Source organism: Gekko japonicus, unplaced genomic scaffold, assembly GCF_001447785.1.
Source record: "Gekko japonicus isolate JY-2015 unplaced genomic scaffold, Gekko_japonicus_V1.1 scaffold124, whole genome shotgun sequence".
NCBI lineage: Eukaryota > Metazoa > Chordata > Lepidosauria > Squamata > Gekkonidae > Gekko > Gekko japonicus.
In genome coordinates, this window is record NW_015174847.1 from 317327 (window position 1) to 337734 (window position 20408).

The 20408-nt window shown below is 40.2% G+C and overlaps 1 protein-coding gene across 1 annotated transcript in view; it reads left to right on the plus strand.

Moving 5' to 3' along the window:
• Positions 1 to 20408, plus strand: part of ARHGAP15 (Rho GTPase activating protein 15) — a 393578-nt gene that overhangs the window by 314563 nt on the left and 58607 nt on the right. Inside the window, 1 exon segment of the mRNA XM_015424487.1 lies at positions 12962 to 13067. Within this exon segment, the coding sequence (XP_015279973.1) occupies positions 12962 to 13067 (106 nt within the window).

Here is a 20408-nt window from a genome sequence, read left to right on the forward strand (position 1 = left end):
GAGGGAGGGAGGGAGGGAAGGGGAAATAAAAAGGAAAGCCTGCTGAGGGAATGGAATCACATTCCTGGGTACTTGCCAGTCCTCCTTATCCTTGCACTATGATGGCATCAGGGCACCATTTTCTAAATTAAAGGAAAGGAGACACAGGGTTGCTCCTTTTGGCAATAGCCATGCATTGGCAGAAATGTCTGGTTCAAGCTCAAGAATGAGTATTATGAGAAGAACTAAAAAAGAAGTTTGGCTATATACATATATGGAACCGGAGTCTTTAAAACTCTCTCCATCTGTGTTTGCCTTGTAAGCACCAAGTCTTGGCAGCTGCCGTTTTCCAAGTTTCCCAGTACCCAGGTACACAACACTTATCATAGACTTTCCCAAGCATCAGCTCTTGCCCAAGAAGATAGCAATGAATACAAACCAGAGAGTTGTTTTTATTTTAAATCTGGTTTGCTTTGTGATTAGCAAATGGTGGATATTTGAATGATAACCTTATGCACTGTTCACATATGCAGGTATCAGACTGCCAGAAGCACTCACGCTTCGGAGTCTGTACTGAAGCGAGCAGAGAGTGAGAGGAGTATTCTGAAGACTGGATGCCCTGGTAACTAGCACACCTCCGCATGCATTTCAAATGCAGCGTTTGAAAGTTGGCTACTAATGCCAGAGCACTGTTCTTTTTTCTCTGACACCCACGTGCTAGGTATCTTCAACAGTGTCAAACAAATTTGTAGAACTGGTGATTAGCTGCCCAAAGAGCATAATGTATGCATTATTAATTAAAGAAGGTAAGTTTGGCTAATTGTCATTTCTATACAGTAGCACTGCACTAAGATACATTTTAACAATCTATAAATAATTGATAATTTTTTTCTTTCATCTTGCTTCCTAGTTTGCATAAAACTAATGACTTGGTAAATGTTACTCACTTCAAAATATTCCACTTCTCCCATGAAAATTAAACTAGCAATGTAACCTTAGCAAATAAGGAAATATTCCCCCCCCCCCCCCGCTCCTTTTTATTGTAAAGGAAGAAAGGAATGTAGCGAAATTCTGGTTCTCTAATATCCAAATGGGAATAATTGGGAGTAATAAATATGGTGCATTAATAGGTTTCAAATACCAGTTCTTAATGTTCAGAACAGAAGACATTTTTATTCTGCTCATCAAACTCTTAAGAATGGTCAGTGGTGTTATTTGTTCCACATTACACAGGGTAAGGCTATGACATGAACAATGCGATGTGCCCTTACGTAAAGAAATCAAGAAAGCCTTTACTAGGGTGTAGAAGAATTTTCAGTAGTTATCAAATGAGCACATGCCTAATCCCATGAACCAAGTTAGTTGCAAATGCAACATTTTCCATAAAAAGAGAGGTTTGGGTATAGTTTCTAGCTGTTTGATCAATATGATTATGATACCTTGCTGGTGCCTTAAAACGAAGGATTTATCCCAGGAAAAGTAGGGTCCTGTGCTGCATTCTCTGTTATTTTTACAAATCCATAACCTGTCAGTCTGCAGCATTATTGCAGCAGAGCTTACTCTTTAATTTTCAGTGCAACTAAATGTATTCCCAGAGTTACTGATGGGACTATAATTTCCCTGTTCATTTGGTTTGGAATATAATGTTAGTAAAATCTACAAAGTATGCTTTGTCTGTCATTTCAATATGGTGGTGGTGTGGCTTAAGTCTATACAGATGCTTGCATATGCTTCATTATTAAAAAAAAGTTGTAAGGACTGCTTCTGTGACCTTTTTTTCTCGTTTTAACCCTACTGATATGTCACCCATGGCAACCTTAAACCGATTTTAATAGAGTCTATCCTATTATTCATTTAAATTGAGGTGCAAGAGCACTTAGACCAGAGAAATTTGCATTCTGCAAATGGGAATTTGATGAGCAAAAATGATAAGATATATGTTGTATAACATGCCCTATTTTGCTAGCAAATAAACAGCTCTTGAAATTGATAAACTTCAGAATATTTTATTCTCAAATGTTTATACATAAATGATTAAAATGCATTAGCAATTCTTCTTTTGAAAAGAAACATAGGGAAAACAACACAGTTGTGTTGCTTAAATTTGTAATTAACAAATTTATTACTAATTCTGCTCAGTTCTTTAATATGCTGCATTCCTGAAGAAGAACATTAATACACAATGGCAGAAAGAAGCTAATTTTAAGACTTTGGAGAAATGAATGTCTTTTAATGCTGTGTGTTTCTCTTATCTACATGCCACATTATTGTAATAAGTACATTCAGGAATAATTTCTTTTCAAATATTTTTACAAATCTTGCTCTTATTTGCATGCAAGTAAGTTGTCAGCTTAAATCTTTGAAATGCAAAATATATCTCATTTCTATATTTCATCAAGGAGCCTTTCATGTTTAATAAATTACAACTTAGATCCTCCAAGACTTTGTTTTTCATTAACTAAAAGCAAAAGGATACATTTAAAATCTTAATCACAACCTGCAAGGGTATTTGCATGTTGCTGATATTTGTCTTGATGGAACTTTTAATATTTGCAAACTAATCAGGACAGCAAGGTTATACCAATAATTTCTGTAGACAATAACTGTTTCCACATTTTAGTCTTTTCATTGTGCCAGGTTGTATGACCTCGGTAAACCTTAACCTTTATGGAATGAAATAATCCACCTGGGTAAGGTTCTTTTCTTAAAGAGAACATCCAGGACAACTGTGAAGCAGTCCTTTAAGAGATTTCAGAAGGGGTTTTTTTGTTGTTGTTTTTTTAACAAAATGTGGATTCAGTCTGTAGAAATTACGACTGTTTCATCACATAGAGTCTTTAAGGAGGCTAAGCAAATAAGGCAAAATCCATTGCTACCCTATCCTGGATGAGCGCCTGTCTCATGTATGGTTGTTTGACCCTCAGTTTAGCTAAACATTCTGGCTCATCTTTCAGAGGGCCTACTGCTGGTCTCTCTGTAATAAGGTGGGTCAGCTCATCAGAAACAGAAGGCCTGACAGCTGGCACTATTTCCTGATCCTGGTGGTCTCTGGGGGCAACAGAAATATAATGTTACAGAAAAGGCAAACTTTTGCAGAACTCATTGCTCAGAAGAGACCCTCACTTAGTCACTCCCCTATCCTCAGTCTCCTGAGTCACTCCCCCCCCCAATTAAACGGGTTCAAAAATAGTTAACTAATATGATGGGTAGTTAAACTGATGTACCATGCATGTTGTTTTGTGAGCTAACAGGTTAAATATGGCTTTGCTTTAAGATTCCCATCAAATTTGTTTTTATAGAGAAATCTCTGACAGCAGAAGGGGTTGAGGGAGGGTGAGGTAAAAAGAAATAAATCATTGTAGTCTCAGGAACAGTAATCCTTGCTGAGGATTTTGGCTGATTGATATAAATAACATCGTCCCCGCCATCTGTCCGAAGAGGGACCTTTCCAGTTAGTGTTAAGCTGCAACGGCAGAATAATTAATGAATGGTGTCCTTTGTGCTGGTAATAAAGACAAGACAAATTATGTTATAATCCAACTGCTGCTCATTTGTCACAGCCAAATAAAATGTCAAATAAAAGTGAGGGGGGCCCAATGTTTGTTTAATGGACTGCAAGCTACCTGTTCATATCACTGACAGACAACTATAGTATAAGTTCTGGATGCAGAGAGTAGTGAAATGATATGAGAGAGAGAAAGAGATCTATGAGGTCATTTGACTTTTGTGGGGTATAGTAACACATGAGGAAATTTTTCACAACCTTACATTAATCCAGGTTTTAATTATATAGCTATTACCCCTTTTCTTCTCTGAAGAAGGTGGTTTATATTACATAGGAAATTACAGCGACAAAATATATAACAATAGCTTCACAACAGCTCTGATGCTGCAAATCTGCAAGAATTTGATTGTGCGCTCATCTTCCCCTTTTCAGGACAGACATATCCATCCAGTTGCTAGAAAAACCAAATAATGAAAACATAGCCGGGATTTAGCAAAGTCCCATCGGGAATTACCTATGATAGAGGGCAGGGCTGCACTTCCTCAGAACATGCTCCTGCTGTAAAAATTCACAAACCTGGCATTCATACAGGCATCTGTCGCTTGCTAATGCCAGTTCATAGTATACATACAAACATCTGCTTCCATGCACAAAGGGATACAGAACGCTTGACAGGTCTGTGTTAGCAGGGTTCGCAATGCCAGTTCTTTATGCAAAAACCCTAATGCTTCCCGTCAAGCCATTAGAAGTGATACAATCAGCCCAGGCCCCATTAAGCCATCAGTGTCCACCTGTGATAAAGATGGCCATTTGTTTTCTTAAAGCCCACTTAATGTCTGCTTAACTCGATTTGTCAGGAAATGTAGAACAATTTCCTCACAGCCTGAAATTTGGTAGTGGTTCAAAGTCAAAAGGCCAGGTCTAGTCTTATTCAAATGATGTAATAAACAGTCTTCAAGTCTAAATCTCCCCTGGGGAAATGCTGTTTACTTTGTTTGTTTGCTTTTTTAAAAAAATCAAGAACAAAAGGATAAAATTGGTGTGCCTTTTACTATTAAAAATTCTGACTAATTCTAAGCCCTTGAAATGGGGGGGGGGCGGACACTTTTTAAAGGAAGCAACGTTTTTTCCATTATAATTCCTCTCACAGAGATATAAACAAAAGGGTTATTAGTTATGTCAGCCCTAGATGCTACCATTGGGAATTCATACAGCTATTTGTATACATTTCTTTTCTAAAGGACTTATTTGACTGCTTTCCATTTTTTTTAAAAAAAAATTAAAAATGTATTTTATTTTATTTTATTTTGGCAACAGCATGGGGCCACAATTGTGGGCCCCAACCCTGTTATTTATAAAGGGATTTCTATGCTTGGAGTTTAATTTACATCTAGACAGTAGCACAACTTTTGAATAGGCTGGGGCTAATTGAAATATAAGTAAAGAAATAGCTCTCTTCTTCCAAAGAATCTCTGTGCTAGCCTGATGAAAGAAAATGCTATCATAATGCCTTCCAGATTACCTGGGTGATATTGTTCTTCTCCTTTACCCCTATTCTGTCATCTTTTGCATCTAACAGAGCTCAGCAAAACCTTGACAGGAATCCTGTGAAAGTCAGTCAGGGCTGTTTCTCCATTCAGGAGTTAAAATGGCTTGTGCTGGGGCAGGGGTGGGGGTGGATCTCTGATTCCCATCAAGCAATCACATTGTAGTTGGTGGATGGTATCGCCTTGCCTCCTCATATTCCCCACCCCTTTGTCTCATGGAAATAGGATGTGGATCTATTCTTGTGAACACTCAGATCTGGACTAGTATGCCATGAGACTTGTTTGGAGCTTGAGATCCCCTATATTAACACTGATGGATTCATAAATGAACTGCTATGTTACCCCTTCATTCTGAGAGGTTTTGTTTGTTGCTACAGAGACCATGTGTGTGTGGGGGGGGGGAGAATGTACAAGATGCAAGATATTGCTTGTCATGTGATCCATACTATTTCTGTCTTTGGAAATAATGTGAGAAAAGATTATCTGGCTATTTATGTCTCTGGAAGGAAATGCAGGATAAAGCCTTCTAGCTCACATCTCTGCTGGCTTTAACTGCTTGTCAGGGAGGTGTGTGATAGCCTCAAGTTGTGCATTTGTTGGGGGGGGAATCACACTATCCAGATGTTCAAGTCTGCTCTTTCTGTGCACATGGAGAACTATGCACCAAACTCAAGCGGAACAAAAACACATACCAGAAAAAGAGGAACAGATTATTTTCCTAGTTAAACCAATGAAATCGTGTCAGGAGTCTCTTCCAGGATCAGGCTTTTTAGTTATCAAAGTTCATTGATTTATTACCCAGGAAGAAGCACTGACCAAAAAGGGGGAAGGGGGAACCATTATCTGAAAAAAAGGCAGAGTTGGCTCTATGTATTCTAAGGGTAGGGTTGCTTATTGCATGAGATACTGTTTCTGTAACAATTAGGGGCCAGAAAATCTGCGTTTCCTGTTTGCCGTTAACTTGCTGCTACATATTGCCTGTAATGTATGGCACTGTTAAGGGAAAAAAATTGGAGTCAAAGTGACTGGAAAGTTAGGTCTGCTCTGTAGCACTGTGAGATTGTTGACATCTGCCGAGGTTGGAGAGCTCAGTAAGCAGGAAATGGGGTGTCACTCTGAGTGGTAGTTTACCATTATCCTGGCATCCTAATGAAGTGTCTGCAGTGCACAGAGCTTCTGGATGGCATCTTAACGCACGGCTAAGCAGAAGCACTTCTCTCCTTGTCACTGTCATCCATCTGCCTGCACCCTACTGCAGCCAATGGAATGGAACCATGGTACAATGTGCTATAAGCCATTTAGAGTTGCACATTGCATAATCAGCCCCATCAAATATGTTTAAAAAATGACGATTATTGGTTATTTTTCCTCAAACGATGGCACCTGGAGGCTCAGACATTAAAGTTTAACTTTTCTAAGTACTGTGATGTTTTTATTATTATTATTATGATTCCATTAATTCCACATTCATATTTGTTAAATGGGATAGAGTTAGAAACTCATTGTCTTAAGTCTTGCTAATGGACTGAAAAATATGTATGAATATTCATCGGGAAACTCCTCTTTCTTTATAGACCACATTTGATGAACTGATCAATTGCTAGTGTAAAAATGTGGCAAGTTGACATTCATTTTATTTTACAGTATATTTCTCTCCTCTTTCCTCCCTTTTTTTTTTGAGAAATGAATAAAAGGATATAAATTATTTCTTTTCTTTTCTTAGAATGAATAAATTTAATTTGGACACATAAATTGCCATGAAGTTGTGCTTAGAAATATAGTCGAAACTGGATGATTCAGAAAACGAATGATACCTCCCCCCAAAAAAAAGTTAGAATAGATTTTTTAAAAATAAAAGTATATTTATGCATTATCTGGTTTAGGCCTGCTTATCCATCTATATGTTTTATTCCTATTTAGTCCTTTATCTAGATGCACACAATTTACTCTCACTAAGCTAAAAAAAGGAAAAAAAGTTAAGCTAGAAGAGCCAAGCCTGTATTCTGTTGTAGCAACATTTGTACAGGATTTCGGGAGGGGATCATTATATTTAAATGAGTGGGCTGGCATGGAACTGCTGAAACTGGGTAAGGGCACTACAAATTGTCTCAATCGGATGTTTTATTTACATCCAAGAGGGCAGAGCATAATTTAGTTGCCTTAAAAAAAATTTTCACAGACATTAAAACTATAGCAAACATACCAGCAGGGAAGCTTGCACAGCAGCACAGTAGGGGAGCTTGCACGGCATCTGCCCAACACTGTGGCTGGTTATAGCCAGCACCAGAAGCCTCACATTTTCTTTCGCACTCCAAATCACAACCTAATTCACTCTATTTTTATGTTTCAACAGAGGCAGATGATGCAGACAGATAGACAAAACCAGTAGTCAAAATATTCTTGTTACAGATATTTCTTCCCTCTGGAGGGAGCAGGTGAACATGATAAAAAAAAACCCTAAACAACAAAGAATAGAGGAAAGCCAAAAGAGGGTGTGTTTTTTTTTAATCTGAAGGAACAAGATAACATTTTCAATAGTTTACGAAGCCTTGAAGCATAATTTTTTAAAAGACCACATTGAAGTAAAAAAGCACAAAGACCCAAGGTACTAAATCTGAACTATGCATTAGGATGAGCCATAAATGCCGGCTTAACATTAAGTGTGGACACACGGTTTTGCAGGATTTTAGCAAAAGGAGTGAGTAGTAGAGTAACACAACACCAGGTCTGTCAGCCATGAATAATGCAGCAAGGCTGAAGGTGGGGGCAGAGGTCACACTCCACTACCTTGCAACATAATGCATTTGTGTCGGGCTGAAACGGCACAACTGTTCTTATCAAATGGGAGTTATTGGAGATAAACTCTGGACTTCCTGATATGTAGCAAAGGGATTTGCTGTAAATATCCATGTCCATTTAACATAACTGTAATCACGATTTGTGTAAAGTATTAGAAGCAGAAGAGTTAAAGTTTTGTTCCTTCATTTTCTTCCTGTCAGTGGCTTGTTTCCTGCAGAGTTATTCCTACAGAACAGCATTTTCCACCTCCTCCTTCCCACTTAATGTACCCCAAAAGCCATTTCTGGTGGTCAGGGGACCCTCGAGAACAGTGCTTAATACAATACTAGGTCTATTTAGCTGAGAGAAAGTGGCAGGAATCAGTGATTTCTCCCTTGTGTGCTCACACTCTGGCTCCCTGACTCCAAATTGTTTGCAGCCACGCTGGTCCCAAAGCAAAATCCAAAAAGAAAGAACACTAGCCACATCATACTTTTTCTTAGGTCAAACCATATGACACATAACATTGTGCAAGCTTTTGAGTTCTCCAGAACTCTTCATCTGGCTCGATGTTACAAAAGCAAATGTATAAAAGGGTGTTGGGGGATGCCTTGGGACATGATGCTTAATCCTGGTCAACCCTGCATTGTGTGTTGGATGCAAGGCAGAGTCAAATGGGGCTGGTTTCAAGTTATACCTAATTGGTCTTTGAGCAGGAGTACTGGATCCAAGCCATTTAAAAATATGCAATCCTGCATGTTCAATACTGCACACGACCAGCTCGAAATTTCTGGGGAGGGGGGGAGAAGAGGCCTGGCCAAATACCTTCCAGTAAGTATGCCACTGCCACACCTCCTCCATATTCTATGGCTGCAGTCACATCCACCAGTTGGAGCAGAGGGGAAGTGAGACTATTTCCTCTGAATGAGTTTTACACACAGTTTCAAGGTCACAGCTCCCTTTGTGCTGTGGGCTTAGCCCATCACTGTGTGATCAGATGCCACCACGGGTGAGTAGGGTTTTTGGTCATTTGTTTCCCATGTGCGTAAATGAGGGATCGCACATCTGCACTAAGGGCTCCCCATGGAATATGCAATTATGTGCATACTGCTAAGTGGGGTGGAAAGAAAAACACCACCAAGTCATGCTGGAATGATCAGACCATCCTGACAGCATGAGAGCATGTTTGAGCAATCAGACAGGGGAAAGTCCATCCATGGCCTATCGGACCCAGATAGAGCTGGACTTTCCCCAGGGTCTTTTAGCTCCACTTCTGTGGCAGAGCAGCACGGGTTTGCCAATAACTGTGGGATGTTTCCCAGATGTTGCTGTCTGATCATGCCCTTTAGATCTGTCAGGCATTCACAGCTATGTTGGATCTAAAGGTGCGTATGATCGCAGCCTATATGGATTAAAAGGAATACTAAAGAGTTGTGTTCTGTTCTCTACAGTATTGTAGCGGTCTCTGAAGCTCCGCTTCTTCCTGGGAGGAGTAGTGGATTGACCAGAGCTCTCATTCTTTCACACCGCTTTTAACCATGCAGGTACCAGTAAACCTGAAAGTTGCATGAAGTCTCCCATTTGTGGGAGATGCTTGGCAGAGGCAACGGTGCACACCTGTCTTCTGTGAGTGAGACACCCCTCTCATAAGAAAATGGAAAAATGTTCCAGAGGAATGCAACATTGCTAGGACTTCTGGGACAGAATCCCACTTTTTGGTTTGAGTGGATAGCTGGGTAAACTGCAGATAATCTGCCAAGCCTTGGCCTTTAGTGCGTTTCTGACAATGTTGACCCATAGTTGTGGTCTTAAACTTTTGTATGATTGGATTTTATATGGTATATTGAATTATTATATTGTATTGTTTTATACTGTGCTGTAAGCCACCCTGAGCCGGCCTTGCTGGGAAGATGGGGTAAAAATATAATGAAATAAATAAATAAATAATGCCCCTCCAAGTGATGCACACAATGGGCCCAGTGTAATGGTATGAAAGACTGCAGCCTATGTTACAAATAACTCTTGTCTTCCTCTCTATATGATGTACTTCCAAAATGGGGCTGAAACAGCCTGATACGATATTAAGTGCTTTCTTGGATAATTCCTATTCAACACAGACCTGAGGGAATCCTTGGGGTTGTGCTCTGTTGTAATGAAACAGTCACCTTATTGTAAAAAGTAACCATTAAAACACAGATTGTCAAATTGTGGTTTTAAAGTCACCTGTGGCTTTTGAGCAGTTCAAATGCAGCTCTTGGGCAGTGGCAGGAAGTAAACAGAGGTTAAGTGAGTTTGTGAGCTATGAGAACAACAAGGATGTGCCTTTGCTCCCTTTCCTTTCCTTGTACCACATGGCTGAGAAACGACCCCCAAATGGTGTCCAAGTGGAGAAAGTGAATCAATTTCATTTTGTTAACTAAAACATGCTTTAATAAAGACAATTTTAAAAAATAATCAAGGTTTGTAATACAGTATCTTAAAAATCTTGTGTTCTCTTTCTTCCATACACACATACACAAACCCACCGAGATAAGTATCAACCTTTCTAATGAAAGCATATCCAATATTTTCATGAAACTATAAAAGAGAGAGTGAGTGTTATGGCAAAAAGCCTGTCCTCAGCAGGTTTGTGTGGGAAATGGTGAAATGTGACTGTGATTTATAATGAGAAAAGGTATCTACAACATACAATTTTCTACCTAGCTGCAAATAATAATTCATAGTGATGTCCCTTCCAGATAAAATACCTTTGCTATGGAAGACCCATGTGGTAAGATGATCATGATAAATGTCAGACCAGTGCAGGTAACGGCTTTACAAACCATTAAGATTAGCTCCCTCTTTTTCCCCCTGATGATAACAGTAACCATGCTGTGAGCCTATGTGGTAATAATATCTCAGTACTGATAAATGCCAGAGCCAGGCAGAGGTGTTTATCATTCCCAGTTCAAAAATGCTGACTAAAGTTGCCACACGTTGACTGTTCTTCTTCTTTTGCAATTGGATAACAATTAACAAATACATTGATTCATAAATAGTTATATGCAACATTACTTCTGAGATTTATGCACTTTACCAATAAGTTGGCTAAATATTTTTCACCCCTTTCACCAAAGATTGCATGAAGACTAGAAAGGCTATTTTGCACTTTCAAATTGTCATATACATTTAAGAGATTGGGTGCTGTCTTTTACAGGGGTTGCTCACTGAAATATTTCTTTGATTCATTTCATCTGCTATGCCTGAAATTAACATTAATGGATTGATGTACAAAGCATACAGTTACTTATGTGAACCAGATTTTTCTTTATTTCAACATTTATCAGCTCAGGTTTTTTTTAATTGTTTCAGATATGCAAATAGATCCCGCTGTACTGACCAGTTTAAGAGCTGGCCTATTTGTTGCAAGCACCATGGAGACTAGCATGTAAGAGAGGACCCGTGGGTAGAAATTCTCCATCCTCATTGACAACAACCAAGGGTACTAGCCACAGGGACGTCGATCACCATGGTGGGTATAACATATAGACCCTCTCTAAAATTGTGGATTATTATAAATTCATTTGCTCTTAAAAGGGAAGAACTTTTAAAAGATTTCTGAAATGAGTAGTATAAGCTCCCAGTGCCTCTTCATTTTCTGGCTGATGACTATGGCCAGGTGTCCTTTTTACCTCTCTGACCACAGAATTACTTTAGCTGGAACCCAAACTGGGAGATAAAAATGGAGCAGAGAAGGGAGTCCTTATACAGTCATGGACTGTTCATGTCTATCTATTTTTGTAGTGATAAAGCTGAGATAAGGTCTTCAGCAGCTATTTGGATATTTCTACAAAGAAGTACTGGAGTTCTCTATAGAAATGGGAGATTTAGGCAATAAGAACAGCTTTTTTTAAAAAAAGTCTAATGGATAGTAACAAGTGTCAGGTTATCTAAAACCTACAGCATGTAAAACAGTTTCCCTATGTCAGGGGCCTTGAACATTTATTTTACCTTATCTTTTGTGAAATGAAAGCACAGCTATACATGCTTCAACATCTCATGCAAATATCTCAGTCAGAAACCATATTTTAAGACTTAAAACCATCAATCACATTAAAAAAATATGCTTATCCTGAGTCAGTCAGCTGCAGCAACACTGTTATCACATCATCAAAAGAAGTTTTACATCACAAAGGCGATTATAGGTTTCAGTCTCACATTCTTTCATTACTAATTGTTTTCTACGAAAAGTGGTAATGAAATGATGGGCTGCCACGCAAAGACTAGTATATGAAAACTAAGAATTGCTCACTAGTGAGTGTTAAAGTTATGTATGTAAACAATGAAATTATGCAATGAAGTTAAGTAGGGTAGGCTGAGAAAAAGTGACTGGCCCGAAGTCACTCAGAGAGCTTCATGGCAGAACTTGGGCTGCTTGAATTTATAGGTGTTAATAGGGAAAAGAGTTTTAGGCCCCGTTCGCACGGAGCATTTGCTGCGCTGAAGGCACGATTGTCCCACAGATTTTCCGGGCTCAATCACACCGGAACATCTGGGAGGCGTAGTGCCCCTGTGGCTAATTTGTGGCTTCTCGCCAAAGATGCAGAGTAAAAAACCACCACATACAAGGTACTAGTTTCCGGAAAACGCGGGGGAAGGGCACGCTCTCCCCCCCCCCCGCATTTTCTGGCCCGTGTGACTGGGACCTTAGTTTGACTTTCTCCCTGACATGCCAGTTTTATATAGGCAGGAATTCTTCTTCAAATGAAAGAATTCAGTTATATGATGTAATTGGAAATAGCACAACCTAGGCATAGGTATTGCTGCCACACTGGGAACGAGGCATCTGTTCTGCCAGAGAATATCCATGGATTTCCTGTGACAGGATTAACAGAAATATTTATCTTGGTTAGTGACTGACAAATCTTGCTTGCTACAGTTATAAATGATCACCAGATTACAAAGATTCTTTCTGTAGGTAAGATTGAATGAAGATACCGGAATATTTTACAAGTTTTAGTTTCCCTGTAGGTTATAAAAGGAAGAGCTATTGGTTTTTGCATAACTGACAGGGCTGGCTGTCCATTAATATTACCAGTGTAAAACAATATGTGATAATTGCTCCAGTTGCACATTCCTGTTGGTTATAGCATCTGTATTTTTTTTCTTTCAGAAATCCGAAGCAGTGACAATAGAGTGAAAATCAACAATGCCCTTGTACAGAAGCTTCCCAGACCAAACTATGATACCATGAAAATACTATTTGGACACCTGAAACAGTGAGCCAATCCAATATTATTAAGGGAAATTCTATAACAGACTTCTGGTTTTGGAAATTCAAGGTAAAGTTCTCTGTTCCTTGGTGACAGAACATACTCTGCAGGGTGAATTATGTTATAAGAACATGAATATATCCCTTCCATTGATAGAACTATCCCCAGGTAGGCCAAACAAGATATGAGGTGGCCATTTTGTTCATTTCACAATTTACCTCATATAATAGGGGACAAAGACTCCTTTTGATATCAAAAAAGCGCAGGCTGGGGGAGATGAATTATTCCCAGATTCTGTCACCTTAGGCAATTTTTTTCTCCAACAAGCTTACTTCCAGGATATTGCAGTATTTAACAAAGAACATAAGCATTCTCAGTGTTGTTCACCTTGTTTGTATGCTACAGAGACCATAAGATGATATGAGGAACCTCATGTAGATGGCGGCAAACCTCTGAGTTGTAACAACAACAAAAAAGATCTCACATTAAAGACTTAAACCAGATTTCAATGAATACTGTTTTTATAATTGTTTGGTTGTAATCTTCAGCTCTTTATGTGTATGGTGCATAGATCCTGTATGTGGTTATCAGAATCATAAATGCAGAACTGAAAAAGGAAATGCATACCGTTATATGATGTCACTGCTTCACAAAGACTGAAGAAGTGATTCTGACATTCTGGAAAGGCCATGGTCTCAGCTTTTTGCAGTACTTTTCAGTGGTTGGCAGTCAGGCTGATTCTAGTTTAACATTTGGTACTCATGTATGTTTTGTCTTTTTTTAAGTGATATCATCAGCACAAAATTTACAACTTGGCAGTCACTGTAATTCTTCCAAGGGTAGTTCTGGAGCGGCATCTTAGATTCCTTTTGGATCCTGCTCACAGAATGCCAAACATTGCAATAAAATTAGCTGAAACAGAGGCACATTATAATTGCTGTAAGTTAAGGCATAGCGCTTTGTCTATATGACCATCCTGAGACACCTACCTGACTACAACTTACAGTGATGGTATACATTATGCTTCTATACTCAGGACTAGTTTTTATTAATTTTCATTGAACAGAAATGGCAGAAAAGCTTAGTCCAATCTGACTACAATGTACAGTGATGGTATACATTATGTTTCTATACTCAGGACTAGTTTTTATTAATTTTCATTGAATAGAAATGGCAGAAAAGCTTAGTCCAATCTGACTACCAGTTACATTAACGCATGCCAAGATACTTGTGTAGATGATGCAAAATCTCCACAGTTCCTGTTATTCCTCCCGCAAAGGAATGCAGGCAAGGAGAAGTTGATTGGCTAGCAACATATGTCCTTAGCAAAGTAAAGATAGAAAGCATTCGGAGCAGTTACCTTCACTGCATATGTGTCAGTGGAGCATCCTTCTTGCATTAATGGATACTATTTGGAACTCTCTTTTAAAATGATTATTACAGTCTCTTTACTGTATGACCAACATTTTTCTGGGACGTGACAATGGTACAAAGGTTTAGCATTGTAACTTAATTTAGAAACTGAATGCAAAACGTATTTCGCATCAAAAGAGATATATTTTGTTTAGGGCAAAAAAGAAGAAGAAGCAGCATTCCTCATGCCTGTGGGGAGGATCCAAAGAACAATGAGAAGAATGGAAAAAGCTCCTAGTGCTGTTTCACAAATTCTTGCACAAGAGCCTATGCAAGAACTCACTGAGTTCTAAAACAGGGAGATCCATAGAATGTACACCATTGGTCAGTATTTACAATCCGCATAATGAGTGAAGCTAGATTATGCTTTACCATTATGTCTCTCAAGACATAACAGTGACAATGGTACAAAGATTTAGCATAGTAACTTAATTTAGAAACTGAATGCAAAAAAGTATTTTGCATCAAAAGAGATATATTTGGTTTAGGGCAAAAAAGAAGAAGCATTCCTCATGCCTGTGGGGAGGATCCAAAGAACAATGAGAAGAATGGGAAAAGCTCCTAATGCTGTTTCACAAATCCTTGCACAAGACCCTATGCAAGAACTCACTGAGTTCTAAAACAGGGAGATCCATAGTCATTTGCATGCTTGAGCCAGTGGAAGAATATGTTTAGATTTAGGCTGCAGTCAGACTGGTGACTTGAAATGATATGATGCTGCCTCTAAGTGTACCACTTTGAAATATTGTGGGGCATACCAACCAGACAGCACACCCTGCTGCAGGTTACCCACACAGGCATCCTGTGGACAGGCATCCAATTACTGCAGCACCTCAGCTGCAGAGTGTCCTGCCCGTTCGAGCTTTTTAATGCATGCACATGCATATGTGCTCATGCATATGTGTACACAAAAACTCCAAAAAAACCAACAACGCACCTTAGCAGCAGGAACTGCAGGTTCAGACTGCCAATCTATTTTGTTCCGCTCCCCCGTGTTCAGACATCTGGCCACGCACGATGAATGTGCGGGGAACCAAAAGCACCACATGTTATGTTGTGGCTATTTACTTTGATTCCAACTCATGATACAACGGGGTGAGTACAACTTGAAGAAGAAGAAGAAGAAGAAGAGGTTGGATTTATACCCCACCCTTCACTACCCAAAGGTGTCTCAGAGTGGCTTACAAACTCCTTTCCCTTCCCCTCCCCACAACAGACACCCTGTGAGGTAGGTGGGGCTGAGAGAGCTCTGACAGAAATGGCTCTTTTTCAAGAACAGCTCTTATCAGAGCTACGGCTTGCCCAAGGTCATCCAAGCCAGGTGCAAGTGGAGGAGTGGGGAATCAAACCCGGTTCTCCCAGATTAGAGTCCACACACTTAACCACTACACCAAACTGGCTGTGTGACTGGGTCTATTTAATCCATTTGTGAAAAGTGCCTATATCGGGCCAAACTGCCAGTCTGAATGCAGCCTTAGTTTCACTTTGGCATGGTATTGTAACATGAGTGTAACATAGGCTGTTTCCACATGGCTGTTTTGCTTCACCTTGGCTCTCTAAATAGGACCAGTCTCTTTCCCCAGTATCCACATGGCATCCATGTACCTTCTGGCTTTTTCACCACTCCACTGCATCTTTTCCTAAATCTATTTTGGGATGATCTTTTTGGAAAGATTACAGCCAAATCTTGTTTGCAGTGATGGGGATGGAAAGGTGTGGATTTTTTCAGCTTCTGTTCACATCTGTGCCATTTCCTTGTCTTAGACCCCCAAGTCTATTCCACACGCACACTCAACCAACAGAAAGCTTTAGGGAGGGTTAAAAAAATAGTAACTGACATATCACTATAGCATTATAACTCCAGTGATATGTCAATTACTGATTTATTTTTTTAAAAATCCTCTGGTGGCATGGGGAGGGGTGGCCATGAGACTTGGCAAGTTCCATTTGCAAGCTGACATTGTACTTCCAGCATTCTTCCCGTCCCCTGCGAGCAGCGAGGAACATCGTCTTTGGACATAAAGAGAGCCCTCCTGTTCTACCTGGATAGGACAAGGCCCTTCTGGCAGTCACTAGCCTTGTTTGTCTCCTATACCACACCTGTGCATGGGGAAAAGCTCTCTTTGCAGCATCCATCCAAGTGGATTGTGGAGACAATTAAACTGTGCTACCTACCAGCCAAAAGGCAACTCCCGGGTCCACTCCAAGTGCATTCCACCCGGGCAGTAATTATGTCTACAGCCTTCCTGAGAGGGTCGTCACTCAGTGACATCTGTCGAGCAGCAACCTAGGCTACTCCTCACATGTTTGTGAAGCATTATGCCTTGGATGTATGTCTTCATCAGTGTTCTGCGGTGGGATGAGCAGTGTTATAGGCGGCGCAGGTCTAGGACCTTCAGCTCCCTCCTCTAGGTAGGCCTGTTTTTGCTTGTTAATCTCCCAGAGACCACGAAGAAGATAGACAGGTTGCTTACCTGTAACTGATGATCTTCGAGTGGTCATCTGTGCATTCACACCACCCGCCCTCCTTCCCCTCTGTTTTCGGTCCTTCCTTGCTTTCTTTGGAGACTGAGGGCAGCGGTCAGAAGGAACTGGCGGGATTGTCGTGCCCCTCCCTTGATCATGCGCAGTGGAGCCCGGAACGTGACCGGGTGCGAAAATTCCTTTTGCTTTCCATTGTACTGATCGGGGTTGGCGCAGGCGCACTATATCCCAGAGGTGTGAATGCAAAGATGACCACTCGAAGATCATCAGTTACAGATAAGCAACCTGTCTTTTTATGATTTGTTGTTCTTTTTAATTGGCTGTAATGGTTTTAAAATGTGATTTTGTTATGTATGTTTTAATTTCTTAGCTGCCTTAGTGGCCCCTATGAGGTCAGAAAGGCAAAATATAAATTTTGTAAAATAAAATAAAAGGGTGCACTGATTCCAATACAGTATTTTTCAATTATCAGGAATCTCATCTTCCAGACCATGTAAAAGTTTATTTAAAAGGCTTGTACCCAATCCAGGAAATGTTAATCAATGAACCGATTAAATCTGCATTAATGAGAAAAATGATGTTTCTGGAAAAAATACTATTGATATTAGATACATGTACTATAATACAGTACAAATCATTTTGGGTGTTCTCCCTGAGTTCGGCAGAAAGAGGAATGCCTCTTCTAAGGTAACTTGGTTTTTGGTGTTTGTAAACTGCTGTACTAAAAATCTTTTTTTAATTAGCTACCTGATTAATTGGGGACATCTTTTAAATATATCCAGTGTTTTAATTGATTAATCTAACTAATTAATCAACTAAAAATTGCAGCCCTCTTCATTAGGGTGATATATTCTGACATAAATACATAAAAGGTGTTTGACAAGTTTAATACACAGTGTGGGCCATAAACACTATGCTGTTATTCACTCTTCAGAGCTAAACAGACTTCAATAAAAAGCTTTCTTTTTCAGTTAAAAATAAATGAAGGTAAAATAATGATTAGGCCAACAGGTTAATTTCGTTATTGACCATTCAGGTTCATATTTTTATGCTAGTGTTATGCTTTTTGTACTTTCCTGGACTGTGAGAAGTTCCAGTGATAGTTCTACAAGATTTATAGAGGCATCCTAAGCAGAGTTACACCCTTGACTTCAATGAGCACAGAAGGTATTTATTTATTTATTAGATTTTTTAGTCACCACTCAATCACTCAAAGGGTGTTGTGGCAACGTACAACATTAAAACAGGATAAATAAGTTAAAAACAGCATAAAAACGGATAACAAATATAAAATATTAACATTAAAATGATAAACCATTAAAATATGGGGCTAGCACCACACTACTAAGAAAACAACCCAAACATGTTGATTATACTCCAAAGGCCCACCTAAACAATTCAGCCTTTCATGCCCTGTGAAAACTAAACAAATCTGGTAGGGCACGGATGTCATCATAGAGTACATTATATAGGGCAAGGGTCACAACTGAGAAGGCCCTTCCCCTTGTGTCAGCTGAGACATCCTGGGGCTGGGCACCTGCAAGAGACCCCTAGAGGATGACTGAAGGGAGCACGGAGGGTTGTAACAGGAGAGGCGGTCCGGCACGTATGAAGGTCGGTCCCATACAAGATGTCCTCCACCTCAGAGGGAGAACGACCATTGGTTACTCACCATGAAGGGTCCTTCTCCTCTGAGGTCTGGAGGACATCTTGGCTCTCCCGGGGTCGCCACACTTCCATGGGTCACCGACTGCATTTGGCCTGTCACAACATACAGAGAGAGTGAGATCAACTTACCTGAAAGTGTTTTCAGAGAGGAACGGCATTCGACTTGCCCTTGCAGTAGCCCTGTTTGCATATACTGCTTAGAAGGAGGTCCCTTCTCTTACCTCTTTCCTCTCGCCTTTTACTTGTCCTGTTACTTCTTGTTAAGATTAATGTTATGCTGTCGTTTTTTTTGAGTTCTTCCTGTATTATAGTTTTGTACTACATTGCTTTTGGGAGCACCAAAACTGAGCCAGGGGTGACTCCCACCACAGGAAACAGGAAGAAGTTGAACTTAGTCCTGCCTCCCTGAAGATGGATGGGAATCACCCATACAAGATGTCCTCCAGACCTCAGAGGAGAAGGACCCTTCACGGTGAGTAACCAATGGTCGTTTTCATGCTTGAGCCAGTGGAAGAATATGTTTAGATTTAGGCTGCAGTCAGACTGGTGACTTGAAATGATATGATGCTGCCTCTAAGTGTACCACTTTGAAATATTGTGGGGCATACCAACCAGACAGCACACCCTGCTGCAGGTTACCCACACAGGCATCCTGTGGACAGGCATCCAATTACTTCAGCATCTCAGCTACGGAGTGTCCTACCCATTCGGGCTTTTTAATGCATGCACATGCATATGTGCTCATGCATATGTGCACACATAGGCAAAAAAAAACAAAAAAAACCGCACCCTGGCGGCAGGAATGAATCTGCAGATTCAGACTGCCAATCTATTTTGTTTGCGCTCCCCTATGTTCAGACATCTGGCCATGCACGATGAATGTGCGGGGAACCAAAAGCACCACATGTTATGTTGTGGCTATTTACTTTGATTCCAACGCATGATACAACGGGGTGAGAAGAAGAAGAAGAGGAAGAGGAAGAGGAAGAGGAAGAGGAAGAGGAAGAGGAAGAGGAAGAAGCTGCTCAGCCCCCTGGTCTTTGGCCTGTGGAGTCCCTATGTTTTTAACATCTACATGAACGTGCTGGGTGAGGTTATCCAGAAATTTGGGCTGGGTTGCCACCAATAAGTGGATGATGCTCAGCTCTGTTTCACATGTCCAACTGATCTCCAGGAGGCTATATAATCCCTGAAAGGGTTCCTGGAGGCAGTTTTGGAATGGATGTGGTCTAATAAAACTGAAGCTTCATCCAACAAAATGGATGTGCTAATAGTGAGTGGAATGTTTTACCTAGGATTAAAGGTGTCACCTGTTATGAATGAGATTGCACTCCTCTTGAAGGAGCAGGTCTGTAGTCTGGGGGTGCTTGTGGGTCCAGGCCTATAGCTGGATAAGCAGGTGGCAGCTATGGCCCAAATTGTCTGTTACCAGCTTTGACTGGTTAGCCAGCTGTGACCTTTCCTGGGTAGAAGAGTTACATCAGTTTGATGTAGTGCATGCCCTAGTTACATCAATTTGGTGTAGTGGTTAAGTGCACAGATGCTAATCTGGGAGAACCAGGTTTGATTACCACTCCTCCACTTGCACCTGCTGGATGACCTTGGGCAACCCATAGTTCTGGCACAGCTGTTCTTGAAAAACAGCATTTTCTGTCAGAGCTTTCTCAGCCCCTGTGTAAGACAGAACCTCTGTCCCTGATTGTGTTTTCCCAGGCCAATTTGAGAAAACACACAAAAGCAGTCCTGTAGAGTTGGAAACCAAAAAAATAATTTATTAATTAA